At 33.9% G+C, this 19,668-nt stretch overlaps 2 protein-coding genes across 4 annotated transcripts; one reads left to right on the top strand and one right to left on the bottom strand.

The window, feature by feature from the left end:
- The first annotated feature begins 7,645 nt into the window (after positions 1-7,645).
- On the top strand, positions 7,646-9,780 carry LOC7487391 (HMG-Y-related protein A). The gene is made up of 2 exons (XM_002305177.4): positions 7,646-7,870; positions 9,071-9,780. Exons 1-2 carry the CDS (start codon positions 7,820-7,822, stop codon positions 9,587-9,589), a joined length of 570 nt encoding a protein of 189 aa, XP_002305213.1. The 5' UTR covers positions 7,646-7,819; the 3' UTR covers positions 9,590-9,780.
- A 1,684-nt stretch (positions 9,781-11,464) lies between these two features.
- Positions 11,465-19,089, bottom strand: LOC7487392 (DNA repair protein RAD4). 3 transcript variants are annotated; one of them, XM_024600012.2, is made up of 13 exons: positions 18,928-19,089; positions 18,288-18,448; positions 17,657-17,974; positions 17,473-17,565; positions 17,049-17,141; positions 16,860-16,961; positions 16,254-16,303; positions 15,057-15,815; positions 14,018-14,369; positions 13,746-13,940; positions 13,453-13,602; positions 12,599-12,808; positions 11,465-12,174 (listed from the first exon to the last, which is right to left on the bottom strand). In XM_024600012.2, exons 1-13 carry the CDS (start codon positions 18,959-18,961, stop codon positions 11,794-11,796), a joined length of 2,898 nt encoding a protein of 965 aa, XP_024455780.1. In that variant the 5' UTR covers positions 18,962-19,089; the 3' UTR covers positions 11,465-11,793. The 3 variants fall into 3 exon arrangements, with proteins under 3 accessions (XP_024455780.1, XP_024455781.1, XP_024455782.1); XM_024600013.2 differs by lacking the exon at positions 18,928-19,089 and adding an exon at positions 18,625-18,806; XM_024600014.2 differs by lacking the exon at positions 18,928-19,089 and having other exon boundaries at positions 18,305-18,444.
- Between the last annotated feature and the right edge of the window lie 579 nt (positions 19,090-19,668).

The raw sequence follows: 19,668 nt of genomic DNA, 5'->3' as shown, positions 1-19,668 counted from the left end.
ATGATTCTTACAGTGCTATTTGTGAACAAATTCTCCTAATAAATCAAGGGCCAAATTAAAGAAATTAAAATTTGTTGATTAATTGAGGGTAAAAATGCACAATTTCATAACCACGAATTAAAATAAAATCGGCGATCAACTTTAGTCTTGGCAATTGAGTTTGACAGGGGTGAAATTGCATGAAATTAAAAGTTTAGGAGACAATTATGAGTGCAACTAAAAGAAATTAAAAGAATAAAGACTAGAGTGAAAATTTTCAAATCCTAAATGAAAAATCATAGTTTCTAGGGTTTAACCTAGACGATAGGTCGTTCGGCCACTGTTTAGCTTCTTCTTTGGCAGTTTTGGTTGATTGAGAAGACACTTTTAGACGAATGAATGTGGCGTCTCCGACCACCTCTAGGGCTGTAACAATCACCATTCAACTGAAAAACTCCCCCTCTATAAAGATCATTTATTCATATCAAATGTTTATATACTATTTTCTTTAACGAACTCAACAATATCTTGTCCCCGATCAGTCATCACTATATTTTCAGATTCTCGGCTGAACGAGTTGGCACCTTCAAATGAATAAATATGGAGCTACAGGCCTTCAAATTGAGAAAGAATAGATCCAATCGAAAGGTATGCTTCTCCTCTACCAATTTCAGGTAGTCTTCGATGATGTTTACATTGGAGTTGCTCTAACGAAGCCTTAAAATTGATCAACTCAGGCAGCCTTAACTGAGATACCCATTTCACAAAACCAATAATCTTATTCGTGTGTTCACACTTTAAGCCTTCTTAGTGGGTTCTTATCAAAGGTTGGTCATATTTTTCTTAAGATCCAAAGGCCAAAAACAAGCTTTTTGGTCTCCAAGTTTGAATAAACCACCAAAATCTCCAAAAATCAAGTTTGTTGCAAAACAACCATTCTAAAACCAACATTGATATAAAGCTCACAACTATAAAACATATCCAAAAACTCTTTCAATTTGATTAGAGGGTCATGCTTTGATGAAGGAGGATCAATCTTTGATTAAATTCTAGCTTAAAACCCTATAAATACTCCCTGAAAATCTTGATAAAGAAGTTAAGTGTAAAGGTTCACGAACCTAGCACAAAGATTTCTTAAGCTTTGAAAGGCCAACAAGCTTGTGAAAATAAGACTTTACAAAGGAAAGCAAATAGGGTAGTAGCTACTCTAGGGGCTTGAAGGTATACTTTATAATCTAAAAATGGAGTCTATGTGGCGTGCTTGAGTTTTTTTATTGTTATTTGGTATGCATTTATGTTTACAAACATGGAGATGAAGTTTAGAATGTTTCAAAAGTAGGGTTCTGTTTGCTTTTTTGCTGCTATATATTTTTTTCTTGGTTTGATGTTGTTTTCTAACGCATTCTTTTATGTGTTTGATGTTTTCAATGTAATAAAAGCTTTCTAGTTAGGTTTTTTTTTATAAAAGAATTTTGTTTTTAGTTTTTGTTAGTTTGATGAATGCATTGTGAAGAAATATTATTAATCCTGGGTTTACAAGGCTTGTTCATGATCAATATATATTTAGAAAACCAATTTTGAATCCAAATTGCATGTAGATATAAGATGCTCAGACTTCACAATTTTTTAAATTGGAACATCTTGCATAATTTTGATGATTTGATGTTGTTTGTTAGTTCTTTTTATTCAACTAAGCTTGGTATTGATAATGTGATTTGTGAGGACCAAAAACAGTATGTTTAGAGGCCTAAAAGACCTTTTCTGGGGTTTGATAGTGCTAGGTATATTTGGGCATTTTTATGGGTTCTAAGGCAGTGTTTTTTATGTTCTTGGAAAGAACATTATCTTAGCCCTATAATTTAGACCAATTTTTGGATCAATTCATTACATTATACCATTTAAGAAACTTAACTAGTAAATAATCTAAGGTTTATTTGTATCAATAACAAGTTTTAGGGTGTTTTAATCCTAAGGTTTTGGTTTTAAACTGAAACCAATTTTGACAAAATCATGTTGATTATTTGATAATCGAAGTGAATGGATACTAGATTAGGAATCCTTGCATGATTTCTAACATGTCAATGTTTTTGTTTTGATTATATCTGGTCTGATTTAGGATCCATGTTGTTGGGTTTACCTTGGATATTCTTCATGTTCTTAAGTTGTTATTGATTTTTTTTTCTTCGTTTGATCTGTTTTATGTCCAAGATTTTTGTGTTTTTTAAGTTTGATTCATTTTAAGTTTTAATTTTAGTTTTGGTTTAGTTTTTTGGTCAAATCAATGTCTTTAGTTTGGTTTATGGTCAGACCAATGATTTCATGTCAACTTGATCGGGTCAAAATTTGGTCAAAGGTTAAGACTCTATTTGACTAATAATATTTTTGCTAAAGGTTTTTTTTTTTTTTAAAAAAAAAAAGTGTATTTGGCAAACATCTCATATGCCTATTTTGACAATTTTGATTTTAAAAAAATAAGTTTTTGCCAAACTTGGCCTTAAAAAAAAATGTTTTTTGCTTGTTGTATATGACCAAATCCTTATAAAAATTGCATTTTATTTATATAAAAAAAGAGAGAAATGGTTTTTACCATTGTTTTTAGAAAATTTCTATGCATTTTTTTTGGAATTTATAATAAGTTTATAAAATTCCCTAAGAATTTGGTCAATATTTCAATAATCCTAAAAACTTTAATTCCTGAAAATTAACAGTCAACTTTCTGGTAGAAATGTCGGACCAGTAAGCTGATATTCAAGTACCAAGAGTTGACTAGAAAACATACGAGTATTCAATATCTCAGAATTATTTTGGATATTCATCAATTTTAATTGAGAGTATTTTTCACCATAATATATGAGTTGTGGAAAACATTTTTACCTTCTAGGATGGGTAAGCCCTATTAAGGCATCTATATGAATTCTTCCTATAAGAATTTACCTGGACATACGAGCCATAATAAATTTGAAATGCCAGATGTATTCATGAGCGTAAATCTTTGTTCTGAGCCATAGACAGACCACCAGTTAAGAACCCATCAACACCTTTAAACCACACTCAAACCATACAATACAGTTTACCTTAGGTAAGATCCACTAGGGGTGTTAATACATTTCATAACCACAACCAGTCTTTTACCCTGAAATTTCAGATAAGACCAGTCCACCCGGATCTCCTATTGATCCTGAACCAAACAAGTAGGTGGCGACTCCTTGATCCTGACGCCGCAATGTTATGTACACACATTCTACAACTGCAATAAAATGACTATTTTACTCTTCACTCACAAAAAAATAGCCTTGGTTTGCCGGGTTGGATTGTCTTTTCATAAGGATTCAATGGCTATTGTTGTTTTTTGTTGGTCATATTACGCTTTTCAAACAAAAAACTAACAATCAAAATACTATAATACCCTTAAAAGAAAAGCAAAAAATAGCTTGCATTCAAGGGTTTTTCGGTTATTTTATATTTGGTTGCATGATATAATTACTACCAAACCCTTATAGCCATAATTTTATAGATTAAAATTGAAGGGTTTTTCTATAAATTCATTTTTAATATACCGTTTAATTACTTTTATGCCTTTAGAACGAAATTTTATAGGCTACCTACCATCTAAGGGCTTTTTAGATTTTTTTTCTCTTGATTTTTACATTATAAACAATATGAATGAGGGTTAATTTAGTCTTTTTAGAGGTATAAAATTAATAAATAAAAATTGTCAGGCATCCTGGGAGAACGCGCCTGTATGGGGCGGAGCTGTCACATTCAAGTGGTGTATGGAATACGCTTTAGTGACCAAAAAGGCCAGATCGTTATGTCACTAGATCTGACAAGTTGTAGTGCTTCCATTGGGCTGATGCGTGTATAGTGGTTCTTAGCAGTTTGGCAGCAATCGAGTTTTTCTCCCCTCTATTTCTCTTTCATGGTCTCGGAATGCATGTTGGTCAAGCAAAAAAAAAGAAAAAAAGAGTCCTCCTATTTTAATTTTATTTCAGTAATAGTCCTAATTCTTTTGATTAATCTTTGATTGTTTTGGATCCTTTTTTTATTAGTTTTTTAGATTAAGTTTTGTTTGATTTTTATATGAGATTTGACGCTTAGTTTTTTTAGTTGCTATTTTTTTCTTTTCAATTTTAGCCCTTGAAATTTAATTTGATAAAGTTTTTATATCAGATGTAGTCTTCATTCTTTTAATTATTTTTTCTTTTCAATTTCATCCCTTAAGATTTTATTTAATTTCATTTTTATATCAGATCTTGTCCTCATTCTTTTAATTGTTATTTCTTTTATATTATTTTTCTAACAGATTTTTGTTAAGCAATTTTATCCCTTGTCATTTTATCTTTTTTTATGTTGAGTTTTGTTCTCATTCTTTTAACTGTTTTTTTTCCCTTTCCATCCTTTTTTTAATTAAATGTATTTTCTCAGCTCATTCATCAATATTTTATTAGTCTATAGTTTGGATAATAATATTTTCTAGAGCGATTATCCGAGTCCCATGCCATAAGATCACAAACGTTAGATGTTAACTTGAATTGACATCAGTTTTTTATCCTTTAAAACAATTTTTTTCAATTTTATCCTTCAACATTTGATTAGTTGATAATTGATCTTTAAGTTTTTTTCAAATTTATTGGCTCTGGTCAAATAACTCGAGTCACGAGCTTAACAAGTTAACACAGGTTGACATTGTTTTTTAACTTATTTTCTTTTTTTGTTTTCATTGTTCGACATTTTTTTTTCTTATTTAAAACATGTTTTTATTGGCTATAAATAATTTTTTTTTTCAAATTGTTTTTTATCCAACCTGCAGCAAAATATGGGTTACACATAACTAGTGTGTGTTAAAAACATGAATATGCCAAGACTATATCACTGATTCATAAATTATTGAAAATCATAAGAATTAATTTTATCATACCATGAAGACTGTTTGGCCCATTGTTTACATACAAAGAGTAATCCATCCCATTGAGATTCAATTTCCCCTCTGTAATCATGTTTGCAACTCGACCTACAATGGAACCAATAAAGGCCACATTCCCTTTATGCTCAAACACAAACCAAGAAAAAAGGACACATTATTAGTAACCTTCGTGTGAGAGAACGCAATAAATTTGGGAGGAGGGTAAAAATTGTTTTTTGAAGTATTTTTAATTTAGAAATATATTAAAAAATTATTTTTTATTTTTTAAAATTTTAATTTTAATATTAAAACATTTAAATAATCTAAAAACATTAAAAAAAAATTAACTTTGACAATGGCGCACTCCCGTATGTGGGGAAGAACTTAATCTTACAGATCAATCTTTAATACACCAAACTTCTATATTCTCCCAGAAACCAAACAAAACTTCCCATGAAAAACTGTCAAAATCACGACTTTCTGCAGCCGAAGCAAACAAAAAAGACAATCACACTAAAACAAAAGGGTCGATGAAACTAACCACATACGATTCAATTGAGTCAAAACCAAGAATAACATCAGCAACTTTCCCTAAAATCAAACAAAACAGTCATCACACCTTCCACCCTTCAAACACAAAACAAAGATCAATCCAAGAAACTAAACCACAAAATGTACTGAAATAGATCGATACTGAGAGAGAGAGAAGGAACCATTTTTGCCAGGGACAAATTAAGAGAGAAGTGATGGTGGCACCATAGTTGGTGACAATAACACGTTTGGTTCCATTGTTGAGTTGTAGTACTCATGGTTTTTGTTGTCTCTTAATAGGTTATACAAGGCTTCTTATAATATTTTCAACCAAGCTGTGGATAGTCTTTTCTTATTTGACCAAAGAAGAAACCATCACACTATTAACCCAAATCAACACCGATTAATTCAATGCTCTTGTTGCGATTATACTAAATAGATAATGATGAACCTGAGCCTCTAGTGTGGCAATCTAGACCAGTAAAATAACGAAGTCCCTTCTACAAGTAAGGTAGTATACGTATTACTGTTCAAGTTGTAAAGGGGATCGATGCATGTCATGGGCACGTTGGTTTTTTGTCCATATTAGACCGACAAAACAGCCGGTAGCTATAGTTCATAGGGATCTTCCAGGCCTCCGTACGTAAAAGCTCTTCTGCAGAGCATACGGGTTGTCTCCTATAGTTGCATCAAATCTTGTTCCTACGTTGACCTTGACATTTGATTTATGAGCATTTATCGTAAATGCATGCGTGATTTGTTCCCTAGCTAGCAGGTGGGCATGGCCAACTCCCATCGACTCACCCCCTTCGCTCGGATATCCGTTTAATTCCTCGTCTAAATGATACAAAAAACCTAAGATAATCCAAGTCAATCTGTCTAGCCGATGAACTTAAACTTAAATCGATCGAGTTGATCCCATAGATCTTATAACTATGTGATAAAACGTCCAAAGATTTACCCTAGTTAACGTTTCCAGATTGATCAGTTAATTATTTGTATCTTAATTATAATTAGCCATCCACTCCTTTGGGTTTGAGAGGAGGAGGCGATCGAGTTTCCAGCTAGATGTTCATCGTATGGTTCCGGACATGTGTCCCACGGATACCCTCATGGACGAGGCCATTCTATAGCTAGGGGTGTCGATTAACCCTCCCAGTCAAGAACAATCATCATACATAGATAGATATTGTGTTATTGCTGAAAATCAAGGTTTTTGTGGGTTATATATATTAAAATGATCCTGCTGAAAGCATTATAAAATTAAATTGTTTGGGTTATTTTGGTAGTTTTGTGTATGAATTTAATTAATTAAATACTACTAAATGAATAATAAACTGGCTTTATTTTTTTTCTTTTTTTTCCATTTTCAAACATTTTACCTTATATATAGGAAATACAAATTAAATCACCACTTTCCTTTACAAAGTGAGTGTAAGAAATTTCTTAACATGAAAAAACCTTATTTCTTGTAAAAAACTGAAAATCATATCCTATTTTCCAAATTATTCATGTCTTTTTAAGGTATGTCATGCTGTGCATTTAAGTTCCCTTTTAAAAAAAAAAAAAAAAGAAGAAGAAGAAGAAGCCGTAGCCTAATTAAGGTCTCCCTTTAAAAAAAAAATCTCCATTTCTTTTTTGTTCTTTCAAGTATTTTCTTTTAAAGTAAAACTCTAAACGTTTGATTTCTAAATTAGAGACACAAGGTAAAACTATTAATTTAATTCTAAATAGTTTATTTTTATATAATTTAATTTAATTTAATTTATTGCTATGTTTGTGTTAATAACATAAAATAGATTTTTATTAATGATACTAACATGAATTATTATCGGGAATTGGTTTATATATAATTGGTAACTTTGATTATATACTAATTAATATGAAAAATCTTTAAAGATCTATTAATATTAGTTTATTAAAAAGAAAAAAACTCTTGAACAAACAATATACAAAATGTTTGATTCTCACCATTGTTTTTTCTTCGAGAAGGCATGGGACCATTCCATTCTACATCTTTCTTTAGTACAAGAGGCCACGATGAGGATAACAAAATAAAATCAAACAATGGAAAAAATAAAAAATACCACAAATATTCACAACATGCCACGTCATCAAATCTAAGTCACATCCTTATGACACGTTCTCATCCGTTAGATCACCATCATCCATTAAACAATCCTAACCATCCATCCATTTTCTCTCCTAAACCAAAAAAAAAAAAAAAACCCTTGTGGTATATCCTTTTTAGCAATATAGATCAAGAAATAGTGATTTCTTACAAGATTCTGAAAAAAAACAGTTGTTGTTGTTAGAGTTCCTTTTGTGGGTACTCACTTATTTCACTTCAGTGAAGAGCGTGGACTTTAAAGTTTCAAACTTTTTCTCGATTTTGTTGGGAATTTAATGGCAGCTGAGGAGATTAGTAAGCCTCCATCACTCCCTCCTTACCCTGAGGTACTTAACTTCACACTCTATTTTCCCTTTCTATACAAAAAAAGGGGGAAAAGTTTCTGTCTTTTTACTGTTCTTGTTGATCTTTAGTTCTGAATAGCGTAGCTTACTTCACTGAGCTTCTTTTTTTTTATATAGATTTTTTGGGTTTTGATGCTTGAAATGGAGAAAATGGTCTCTGAGGAAGATGATAAAGACCCTTTTTTTTATTTGATTTAGATTTCTTTATTAAGATTGAGCTTGTGTTTTTTAGTTTTTTTTTTTTTTTTTTTTGCTTCCAGTCCTGCTTGAATTTTTCATATTAAAGGGGAAAAATGGAACTTTCTGGGAAATTCAGTTTTCTTTAAATCATCATTTGCATTTTGTTATGATCAAAGAGTTTTTTTTTTTTGGTTTTGGATTTGGATTTCATTGACTTGGTTATGCCATTTAAAAATCAAAGCTTGAATTGGTTTTCCCCCCCTTTTTAGGCTTGGTTTTTGTTGACTCAGTTCATGCTAAATTTTGGGTTATTGAAATAGAAGAGTGGTGTTTTTTTTTCTTTGTAAGAGTATATTCAAGAAACCTATTTCCTTGAAATCCCCTGTTCATATATATGTTAAGGAAAAAAAATAAATTTGACTGTATTTAGCATGTTTTTTTTTTTTTAATATGCAGAAACTCTGAGAAGTACTTTTCTGCTTGTGAAAAAAAAAAAAAAACACTGTTTCACTTGGTGTTATTGAGATGAATTTTAACAGCCTCTGAAGCATCATGGTTAAATCTCCAGCGTTATGTGCTTAAATATTTATTAAGAAGGTTGGGAATTTTTGAAAAAATTAAGATAAAGCCATTTTCATGCAATCCTCATCTTACATTTTCCTTATCACAGTTGAGATTAAATGCATTTGAATTTCTTTATATTAACTGCTAGTATTCTATGCTTTTATTTTCCAAACAAAGGGAAAAGGGATTTCTGTATCTTTGGTTTCCATTTTTCTCTTAGTTTTTAGCACTTCTAGTTCTAGTCCCTTTCTGGTATTTATTGAAAAAAAAACTGTTACATAAAAAAATCCAAAGGGAACTTCTGAGGTCATAATTGATTGCATAGTTCTCAAAAATAAGCCTTCCAATCTCACCGTGTTGGTGGCATGTATTCTTTTTGGTCCTTTTGCAAGGAATTGATTTTTGTAATTTTGATGGCTCTTTTCCTATTTTTCTCAGATGATTTGGTCAGCCATTGCAGCATTGAATGAGACGGGTGGCTCTAACAAGACATCAATATCGAAATACATTGAATCAAAACACGGGAACTTGCCGGCTGGCCACACAGCTCTCCTCGCACACCACCTCAATCGAATGACGGATACCGGAGAGTTAATGTTTTTGAAAAACAACTACATGAAGCCAGATCCCAATGCTCCTCCAAGGCGTGGTCGTGGTAGGCCCCCAAAGCCCAAGGATCCACTTGCACCACCCGCAGACCTGGCCCCCGCCAGACCGAGGGGTCGTCCACCAAAGGATCCAAATGCACCACCAAAGCCAGTGAAGCCGAAGGCTACCACTGCGGGAAGTGGAAAGCCAAGAGGGAGGCCACGCAAGATGGCACGACCCACCGGAGGAATAACCGGAACACCTACAGCTACCTCAGCAGTTCCAATGACAACAGGTAGTGGAAGGCCAAGGGGTCGGCCTCCAAAGGTGAAGGCTGCTGCTATGACTGAAGTGAGTGTTCAGAATTAGGCATCTCCTTCCATTAGTGGTAATAACAATTGATGGACTATGTTGTTTCTACATATCCGTAGAATTGGGCAGTTGTGCGTGTTCTTAGTTCTTAACAGTGGTGTGTGTTTCTGTGCATGTAACTGCGTCTTGTCTTCTTGTATAATTGGATGATTTTAGCTGTTATTATTGAGCTTTCTTGGTTTGTTGTAGTTTTCGTAGAGAATGATGTTCATAACTGCATGCTTTTCTTAATGCTAATCCGCTTGTCCCTTGACTGAGAAAACCATTACCTAGTCTTCTGTTTTCTCTGTTTGAAAACAAGTAGAATCTTGTCCAAAATTGTTTGTCAATTTAGACCGATTGTGACTCTAGGACGATGTACTGAAATTTCAAAACCGAGGACATCATAGTTTGACAACGTTATCTGTTGCTGCAAGAAAGAAGCACCTTCCTTCATTTTTTTCAGTTTGCTGACTTAATGTTATATATTTCTTCTTCGAGATGTGGAAATTGGGTATTATTTACCTGTCGAGTTTATGAAAAATTACAGTTTTAACTCTAAACTTTATATATACACTAGCATATAATATCATTGCTAAAAAAATTAATAAAAATTATCTAATTATTAACAGGGTTGCTATTATCTAATAAAAATACCCTTAAAATACCCTTAGCATATACCGGCTTATCTTTCTCTCTTTTCTCAGAACCCTAGCTGCATCCACATCATTTTCTCTCTTTCTAAACACAAATCACCAAATTAAACAATGTCTTTCGGGGACGTGAGATTATTGGAACTATATGTGATCTATTAAGGATTACAACTTAACGAGCTCAGATCTCTAGATCTTAAACAAAAAATAATAAACCCAGATTAAATTGAGTATAAACAATTAAGTTTGCAGGGGTGATCAGGTGACCAAAAATTGCACTTGTGTGGATTTGTTGGTGTGGCAGTTGGTTGGTGATTTGGGTTTCTGATGATGAAAGCAGTGAGAAGTTGAGGATGAATATGGGGATTTTACTTTCCTAAAGAAATAGAATCGAACCCAGAAAGCCAAGTAGAACACAAAAAAGTAGTGGTTGTTGTTTGGTTGATTTTTCAATTTAATATTTATGAGTGTAATTAGGTTATTCTTTTAGATTTGAAAAAAAAAAAGTTGACTCATTGGCTATAAGATCAATACTATGTTATTCTAGTGCGGCCAAAATTCAAAAATATTTGGTGCCAAGAAGAGTTGGACCTTGACATAGGCTATGAATATACGCTGTAGCATGGTCAAATGTGCTCTTAGTCCAAGGAGGAGTTAAAATTCTTGTTATGGGGGCTACCTGATGTCTCGTATGGAGGCAAGAAAAGGCATAATGTGATACTTTATTTATGTGTCGAAAGCACCAAGCTATCATATGTGGGTTGGCTTAGTTAGGACCCCTCAATCTCTAAAATCTTCCATGATCAATCACTAGGGCAAATGAAAGCAAACCTAGCTAGCCTTCTCTTACATTTTGCAGGTCAACAACGAGGTCCATTCATAGAACACGGGCCATGACAGAGTGGGGATGCCTATATCTTTGCTGTAGTTTGTGTCGAGAAATAGCTGGGAGAGTTCATTAGCAATAAAAAACATTAGTGTTGTAGCTCCACCTCCTGGAGCGAAGCAATTTCTCCAACCGATGGTGCTTTTTACTGCGGTTGCGGTTGCTCTACCAAACACGTAGCATGCCTCAAAGTGGAGTTCAAAAAATAGTTACGCTTGCGAAGGACATATTTGCATACCATCTAGAAGCAGTGGCAACTGGCATGACCAGATCAGAATGGCTCCATAGTGCCAGTCAGTCAGTACCCTTCCTTGGAAATCGAAGGCAACGTTCAAGCAGTATAATCCAAGGGGCTATTGCAAAGGAGGGATATTGTTCCTCTGTTACCAAAAAGAAAATTATAATAGCTTGTATTCTCAACACAAGAAGAAGAGGGATAAAGCTGTTACATTTTCTCTGAGCCAAACTGTACAGGAGCTGCTTTATGTACATACAACACAGCAACAACTACTTGTAGGGGAGGGGAAACAGTGAAGAACAAGCATTACCATGCATTGTGTCCTCTCCAATCTAATCCAAGGGGCTTCACTTCCTGACAAAATTTAAATATTAATTCCGGAGTCTAGCTTCTTCAATAATCATCATACTTCATTCCAAGCACAGGTCCTGCATCAACGATGCAACTACAATTCCTCTACTTGGACCGAAAATCCACAATGACACCGCTTTGTCCTTGTTGAGGTCTCCTCATCAAAACTCTGATCCTCTACCAAAAACACATGCTCATGGTCATCTGTTAGAGTCATTGATGGAGCATTTAACTTACGATCCTTCGCATCTTTTTGGTGTCCTGGAGGTTGTGTACTACCAACATGCACATCCGGCTGGTTATTTGTATTTTGGACATTGCTTGGCATTTGAGGCAACAAACCATTCCCGTACGAGTTGTTCAGCCTTTGTCTGGTTATGATTGATGAAAGAAGTTGATACCACCTAGAAATAGCTTGCGCTTCATTTCTTTTCTTCTCTTCAGCATCTCTTCTCTCTTCTTCTTCAGCATATGCCTGGAGAGAGAAAAACAAAAGATGTGGCTATCAGTTGGAAGACACCAGGACCATCTAGAAAGGAAGTCAGAAAGTGTGAAAAAAAAAAAAAAAAAAAAACTTTGCTTGCAGATGTATGAAGGACATACTGAAGAAACAGAAAAACAATTTCAAATAGGTGTAGAAAAAGTTCAAGCACCATTCAACTTGTTACATCATCTTCCTTCAAAAAATTGAGTCAAGGTAAAGAACTACGTATCTTAGTTGGTGTGAAATGAGAGAGAGATGAGCATCTTAACGGTGAAGTATAAGCAATATTACAAAAAAAAAGAAAAAAAGAAAAAAAAGAGGGAGCTTCAAGATCATACTAATCATTAAAAAATCATCACACCATTTCAGCAAGTTTCAAACTTCAACAAGCACCCACAAGTAGCAAGCTATTTACCTCTAATATTGCATCCTTGAACTCATTGCACACAACAATTCCATCAAAGACTGGAACAGATCTACCATTTCTAAATTCAAACCCAACCATGGCAGGTGCATAGTCAATTTCCAGTCTCTTGGCAACATAAAATACCCTTGGCAATCTTAAGTGCACAGTCCCTGGTGGCAGGCATTTCTCAGACCACACATCAACTTGACCTCGTTCATTCTGAATTCAGATTCAAATTAAACAGTCAGTGAAAATATAGTTTCATTTACAAAAGAAGCAACATCAACCAAATAAGTGTTAACTTCTAAATCTCATTGTTAAATAAACTACATATGAAATTTTACGTGGCATTTGGAAGCTGTCCTAAGAAGGATTTGTATATCTGTAAGTCATACAACCAGACAAATGATGAAGGTACAGAGTGGAAAAATACAATTGAAATGACGTCATTCTATGTCCTGATAGAATTCTGTGTCACCACCCATAGTTGGAGCTTTATAACAATCTAGAAATAAATGAAAAGTGGCTTAAGGGGTTTTTCAGATGATTATTCCATGATAAAATATTAAGTTCTCAAATCCCAGTACATCCATTCCTAGAGGAACTTTATACAATCTTTTTAGATTAAAAATTAGATAAGATTGCACAAATATTTACTGATCTTTCCGTAAAACATTATATATATTTCTTCAACAAACTTATTCAGTGATAGAATATAAAGATAATCTCTGTACTGCCTAACATGAATGCTGTTATGAAGGAAAGTAACATACTTGCTAGGGAAAATTGTTCAATCTCCATCAATTTGAAAATTTAAGCATGAATTACGTTGTTAGGAGAAAAGGAGAATATTAGGAAATCACCTTTGGAACAATCCCATTTACAGCATGGGGAAGTTGCAAGGGTTCTAGCTGCCACATTCCATAAAGTTCAACAACTCCGGAATCAGTCTCACCATAATCATCATCTTCGGAAAATTGCACTTTCTTAAGCTTTCCAGATTGTTTCACTACCTGTAGGAAATGCGTTATCTATTTGCAAGAATTGTATAGAAAACTCAACTATCTAACAAGAGAACAGATCTACAATATTTAGAAAACTCAACTATCTAATAGAAGAATAGATCTACAATATATTCCCATTAGGCAAACCAGACCTTAGCTGGAAGTTCCTTTACTTTAACTTGCAGCCCTTCACGCAGCCATCTCTCTTTTGTTCTGAGTGTCTGTACACAAGCACGAGGATAAACAGGGTGTCCAGAACAAAATCCCAGAATAGGACCCTTAGGATGAAGTATTTGACACTTTGTAAGCCATTTTTCAATTGCATATAGCAAATGATTTTTGTATGCCTGCACAAGGAAAAGGGTTCTATAAAACAAGAATTTGCAAAGAAACCTTTGAGATCATTTAATTGATACCAATATACCTGCTGATTAGTGGGAAGAGGCTCAGTTAGTGCCCTAGTTTGCAATTCCATATCCTCAATAGTGTTTCTAGTAGCAGCAAAAGAATTCCTGCCAGAAGATTCTACATCATTCTTCCTCCCAGATTCTTTGGGCAAGTCAACATTGCTTGGAAGTTCATTCGGCATTGGAAGATCAGACAATCCTGATGCTATTACATTTTCATGTTCATTTGAGGCATCAGCATGGGGCTTTTCCAAATGTGCCATACCTCCAGTTGCTCCTGACTCTAACTCTCTCAGTGGGGCCAATACTGCATCCCACCAAAGCGAGTTAACTCTTTGTGATGCTATCTTGTACCACTTCATACAGTACCTGCATTACAATCTTTTTATAATATATACGGCTATAAAGATGACTATTGTTTCAACATCTCTTTACGCTATTCCGCAAGTATTGCATTTACTAGCAGGATTTTCAAACCTAGGGTTAAAAAATTGGAGAATATAATAAAATCTTCAGTGAGTCGGAGCATAATTAGTAAGGTGCTTGAAACAAACATTTACATAATTTAAGTGTGCATTCTACTAGTCCTGTTTAGAAGTACAGCACCAAGGAAAATCTTGTAGATAATCACTGAAAGGGAAAGAAAAGGAAGAAGACTTTATCTCCCATTGCCATATATATAGCAAGAAAGCTCTTTTATCTCAAGGAATCAAGGTGTCGTCCCACATGACATGCAATATAAAAAGAACAATATCTCATTGGAGAAAATCAAAAGGTGCATTCATTTGAAAATCAAGCTAAATGTAAAAATGGAGCGCCATTGGCACTATAGCTCAAATGGAAAAAAAAAAAAAGGGGTTCTGCTAGGTCTTCCTCTTCACATCTTGCCAAAGAGCATTTCTAATAACTAATGAATCGAGCAAACATATACAGACTCTAGCAGTTGGAAACTGAAAGATCATATTTAATGTTTTGTATGCCAAGACTAAAATGTGATTTTATTTAAAATTACCATATATATATTTAAAACAAAAGAGATTTCAGAGGAAGCAAAACCTGCGAGTCACATCTTTAGCCCCAAGCCCAGCAAAAGCAACTACATATCTCAGAGATGTTTTGCAAGCATCAGCTGCAGCTTCCACCTTCTGCTCTCCATCTACAATATCATGTACAGCATCCACATGCACCCACTTTCCTGTCAGATTTTCTCCACTGCAGTATACTTCTGCCCAATAAAGAGGAGATCCTATTTTTCTGGATCCAAGAGCAGTCGAGATTCCCTGAGAGGAAGATTCTTCATTTGCAATTTTTCTGATTCTTTTAAATGGAGAAGAGACATCAGATGAATTACTTGATTCTTTTACATCCAATTCTTTGTTACTTTGAGTTGCAACTGCTGTTGCAGACATGGCCATTTGCAACTGCATCTCAAACTCAAGATCACCTTTCCTCTTTGAACCCTGAGATTTCTTGGTAACACATTCCTCAGAAGTGTTATTTTGTGCCTCACATGGAAATGTATCTACCATCTTATCTTTTAGTTCAACAGCAGGAGGAGAATCATTAGATTGAATTTTCTTGCTCCTTGAACAGTTATCTTTACTTTTGCATGAAGTCTTTGATGAGGTTTCGGCAACATTTTTTTTCTCATTACATGAGAGAGATTTAGGAGGTATGAAAACCTCTTTCGGTCTATCCACCATCAGTGTTGAAGTGTTGAATATTCCCCTATGCATTTTACTTGTACCTTGACTCAAGGACTCGTATTTGTCAGCATCAGGTTTTATGGAAGCAACATCAAGGATGGATACAAATCTGAAACAAGTAACCATTACTACAAATATATGCTTTCATAAACAAAAGTATCAAAATTCAAAATCATAACATTCAGGGCTCAAGGGCCTGCAATATAAGATATTTTCCATGTTATCCTGAAAAAAAGCAGGCACACATACAAAACTACAAGAAACCTAAACAGCACAATTTGGTGGCTACCACCAGTTAATTGTCTGAAAAGAGCAGCCTCCAGCAAGTCCACGGATTACAACATGACTAATCCATTAAAAACAATGAACATTGAATCAGACAGTGTAGAGAATATGAACTTTTTTCTTTTAAAAAAAAAAACAAAGAGAACAATAAATTTAAAGAGCATAAGGGAGAGGAAAAAAAAAACTGTATACAGAGAATCTTAAAATTGCACAGCAGGAATCACATCAATGAATGGTTCTTGGTTTTATTATACCACCATACCGGGTTGTGAGCTTCAAAGCTCTAAATAGTGCCACAGATAACGCTGCAAGCTGCAAGAAAAGAAGACCTGTAAACTTTTACATCCTTCCAAAAAGAAAAGGACAATCAATATGAACTGTAATTATGTTATAAAGGCTTCACATATGATAAAATGACCAGGATAATAATTAGGTCAAACCATAAAGGGACATTAAATTATGGCCCGTTTAACAAAACCTCTCCAACTTTAGAAATTTTGATTTGCAGACTAAAATTATTCAAATGTTCTATTTGAACCCTTTTTGTTTGTTTCAGGTGATTTGCCACTTCTGTTGTATCTTTACCCATCCGAAAAATATCATTTTGTCAATTTGCAGTTATGTGTTGGATAAAAAATGATAGAAATAAACATAAGGGATCCAAACCCAAAACTTTAATTGTTTGATAAGTAAGCCATCCCAAGGCTTGATACTTTATACCAGAAAATGGCCACAAAAAATGAAGATTCATCCTCCATGAAGAAAATTTTCTCATAAAAGTAGCAAATTTATAATCAATACAAGTAAATAAATAGGGGAAAATCTAGAATCTGGAAGCAGAACCAAGTTCAAGAGATCAGGATACTACCTCCTCTAGAGTCCCTTCACGAGTTTCAAGAGCACATGACAAAGCAGAATGAAATGATCTCTTTTCACTGACTGAACTTGCAACATGAAAGTTATTATGAAACTGCAAATTTTACAAAACAGCGTCAACTATGACCCAAGAAAGCTGGTCTGATTCCTATTGAAGAATATATATAAAGTATAAACTTACCCAATGGGCAAGAGGAGATAAAGCCTTAGCATGAAGTTTAGGGTCCCCTAATGTATTCGACAAATGCGCCGGTAGAATAGAAAGTAAAGAGGCCTGTCATTATAATATATTTTCTCAGATGCAAGAAAATAATGGTATACATATCTGTTTATTTCACCATTTGATGGGGCAAAAACAAAATTACATTTTGTGTCTGAGTGAGAGATGCACAAAGGAAGTCTAGCAAGTCAAACATAATCCGTACCTTTTCCAATTCTAGCAAAAACCTTTAGACAGTGCAGACAGTGTGAAAACCAAAAGGCTAGTAACGCTCAGTATTAACAAACAGACTAAGATATGGAAGTTAAAATCAATCACAAACACCCATATAATCTACAAGTCATGGCTAGATTGTACATTTCATTAAAAAGTTATTGTAGCTGACCTGAATGAGAGGATCATCACAAGCATGATCAATTATTCTGCCCCTTGCAAGTAAACAAAGCAGGTGAACCTTATGCACAAGCTCAGCCAATCCCTGAGGAAGAAAGAGTAGTCATCTTTTTCATTCATTAACAAGATGCACAAAATATTGCATGTGCAGTGCTAGTGAAAGAAGTGCATGTCACCTTTTCTTCAGCAGTAGCTCGACGAATGGGCTTCCGTTTAGCAGAGTCAGGCGACTCACTGAATTCAATAGTAACCTCCCTAATGCCATCACCTGGATGATTTTTTACATGACCCAGTATGGAAGACGAACCATCTTCCCAATCTATGTCATCCATCTCTTGATCACTCTCCTGAAAAGTAGTCTGAAAACCTCCCCCTTCAACTTCTCTAGTGTCATTTGCGGCAGGATCTTGAGCAAGACCCCGAGCATCCAAGTCATTCCAAGTAACTCTTGCATCTACAACTTGTTTTCCATTACTTTTTAGCCCATTCTCACCCTGAAGATAAAATCAGAGGAATAGGGAAAAAAAGGAAAAAAGAAAAAGTTAGATGTAGTTGATACCAACAGTGAAAGAGCATCATCCAAGTTACGCTTTCATTTTCTAGGAAAAGGGAAGCGAAGTACCAAGAACTTTAAAAATTCATCATTACTTCTAAACTATGCAAACAGTAAATCAACCACTCAAGTCCCTCAGAAAGAAAATTCACTAAATCAAGAAACTTATTTGGCCAAATGTTCTCTATCATATAATATCAAAAGGAACCATCGCTAGAACATATAAGCAGTCTCATTAAGCTAAATAAACTAACAGTGGCAGCAGAATCACATTGCAGCCGATTATCTTGTTTCTTCTTCCCAGATGATCCCCGCCCCTTCACACGTCTTACAAGCTTATCCACTGCCTCATTTGACATGTCAGCTAGACTTTCACTATCCACATCACGTATAGCACTCACTGTACTCTCCTTCCCTGCCAAAACAAAAAGGGAATAAACAAATAAGTCTAAATCAAAACGAATGGTACAAATTGATGCAGTGCAGTTTTATATCATAAAAATCCACAACTCTTAAAGCAGCCCAAACTCAATATTCTAAATAAAATTCAATTTAGAGCAACAGAAATTAAGTAAAGATTCAATCTTTTACCTGATAAAATACATTGTTTTCAATAACACTCAATTTGGAGCCACTAAAGTTCCAAACTTTGCATCACAAAATGAAAACCAACAAGAACCCATGTCTCAGTTTTTCTATATTACCAACTTTTCCGACCAAGAAACATAAAATTCAAACTAAAAACAAATACCCATCAAAACCCTCAAAGGAAATTCAGTAATTTTATACAACGACAAAGGGAAAAAAAAGAACTTTTAAGGAAATCAAAACACCAATTTGTTTCATAGTAAAAGCTAATGTTATTGTAAGAGACAATAGTTGAAATGACAGTACCTGAAGATTGTTTGTTGTTGCTTCTTGTACGCATTTTGTTGTTGTCTGTGAGATTTTCACAAAGCAAAAATAAAGGGTCGCGCGTAAAACTGTTGAGGGGTTTTATTTGCAATTGGAGTTTTATGGTGAGTGCGCCTGTACTAAAAGAGTCGTGTGGACGCAGAGAGAGGGAGGTGCTTATTTAGATTGTTTTTGTTTTTTCGTCCAACTGCGTTTTAAATTTTTTTTGTATTTTTAAATTTTTATCTTCGTATTATTGTTTTGAAAGTTTTAAAAATAAAAAATATATATATATTATTTTAATATATTTTCAAGCAAAAAAATAATTTAAAAAATAATATATCATATATTCTCAAGCATGTTTTAAATAATTAATAATAATATTTAAAAGTATTGTTATTAAACCTGACTCAAGTTTTGACTTGCAGAAAGTCTATATCACAAATCAAGTACATTAATCTAATAAAAATATTATAAAAGCTAAAGCAATATTATTTTAAAAAAATCAATTTAAATTTTAACTAGATTAATTTTAGATTAACTTTTTTATCAACATGTCTCAAATCAAAATCAAATCAAAAGTGTAAGCGTGATAGCTTAATCTCTATATGAATTTAAGTACGTTTGAGAATATAATAGCAATTATAGTTTAAAATATTTTTTGCTTATAAATATATTAAAATAAATTTTTTTTTAATCATATTATTTTGCCTCGGTTGCAATCTTTTTTGGATGTGATAC

Source organism: Populus trichocarpa, chromosome 4, assembly GCF_000002775.5.
Source record: "Populus trichocarpa isolate Nisqually-1 chromosome 4, P.trichocarpa_v4.1, whole genome shotgun sequence".
In the NCBI taxonomy this organism is placed as follows: Eukaryota; Viridiplantae; Streptophyta; class Magnoliopsida; order Malpighiales; family Salicaceae; genus Populus; species Populus trichocarpa.
This window is presented reverse-complemented; position numbering and strand designations above follow the sequence as displayed.

Coding starts and splice junctions, on each gene's coding strand:
- LOC7487392 (XM_024600012.2), bottom strand. CDS start 18,961: ATGCGTACAAGAAGCAACAACAAACAATCTTCAG. Junction 18,449..18,927: donor CAACAACAAACAATCTTCAG/GTACTGTCATTT, acceptor TTGTTTTGGCAG/GGAAGGAGAGTACAGTGAGT. Junction 12,809..13,452: donor TAAATGGGATTGTTCCAAAG/GTGATTTCCTAA, acceptor ATCTGAATTCAG/AATGAACGAGGTCAAGTTGA.
- LOC7487391 (XM_002305177.4), top strand. CDS start 7,820: ATGGCAGCTGAGGAGATTAGTAAGCCTCCATCACTCCCTCCTTACCCT. Junction 7,871..9,070: donor CACTCCCTCCTTACCCTGAG/GTACTTAACTTC, acceptor TATTTTTCTCAG/ATGATTTGGTCAGCCATTGC.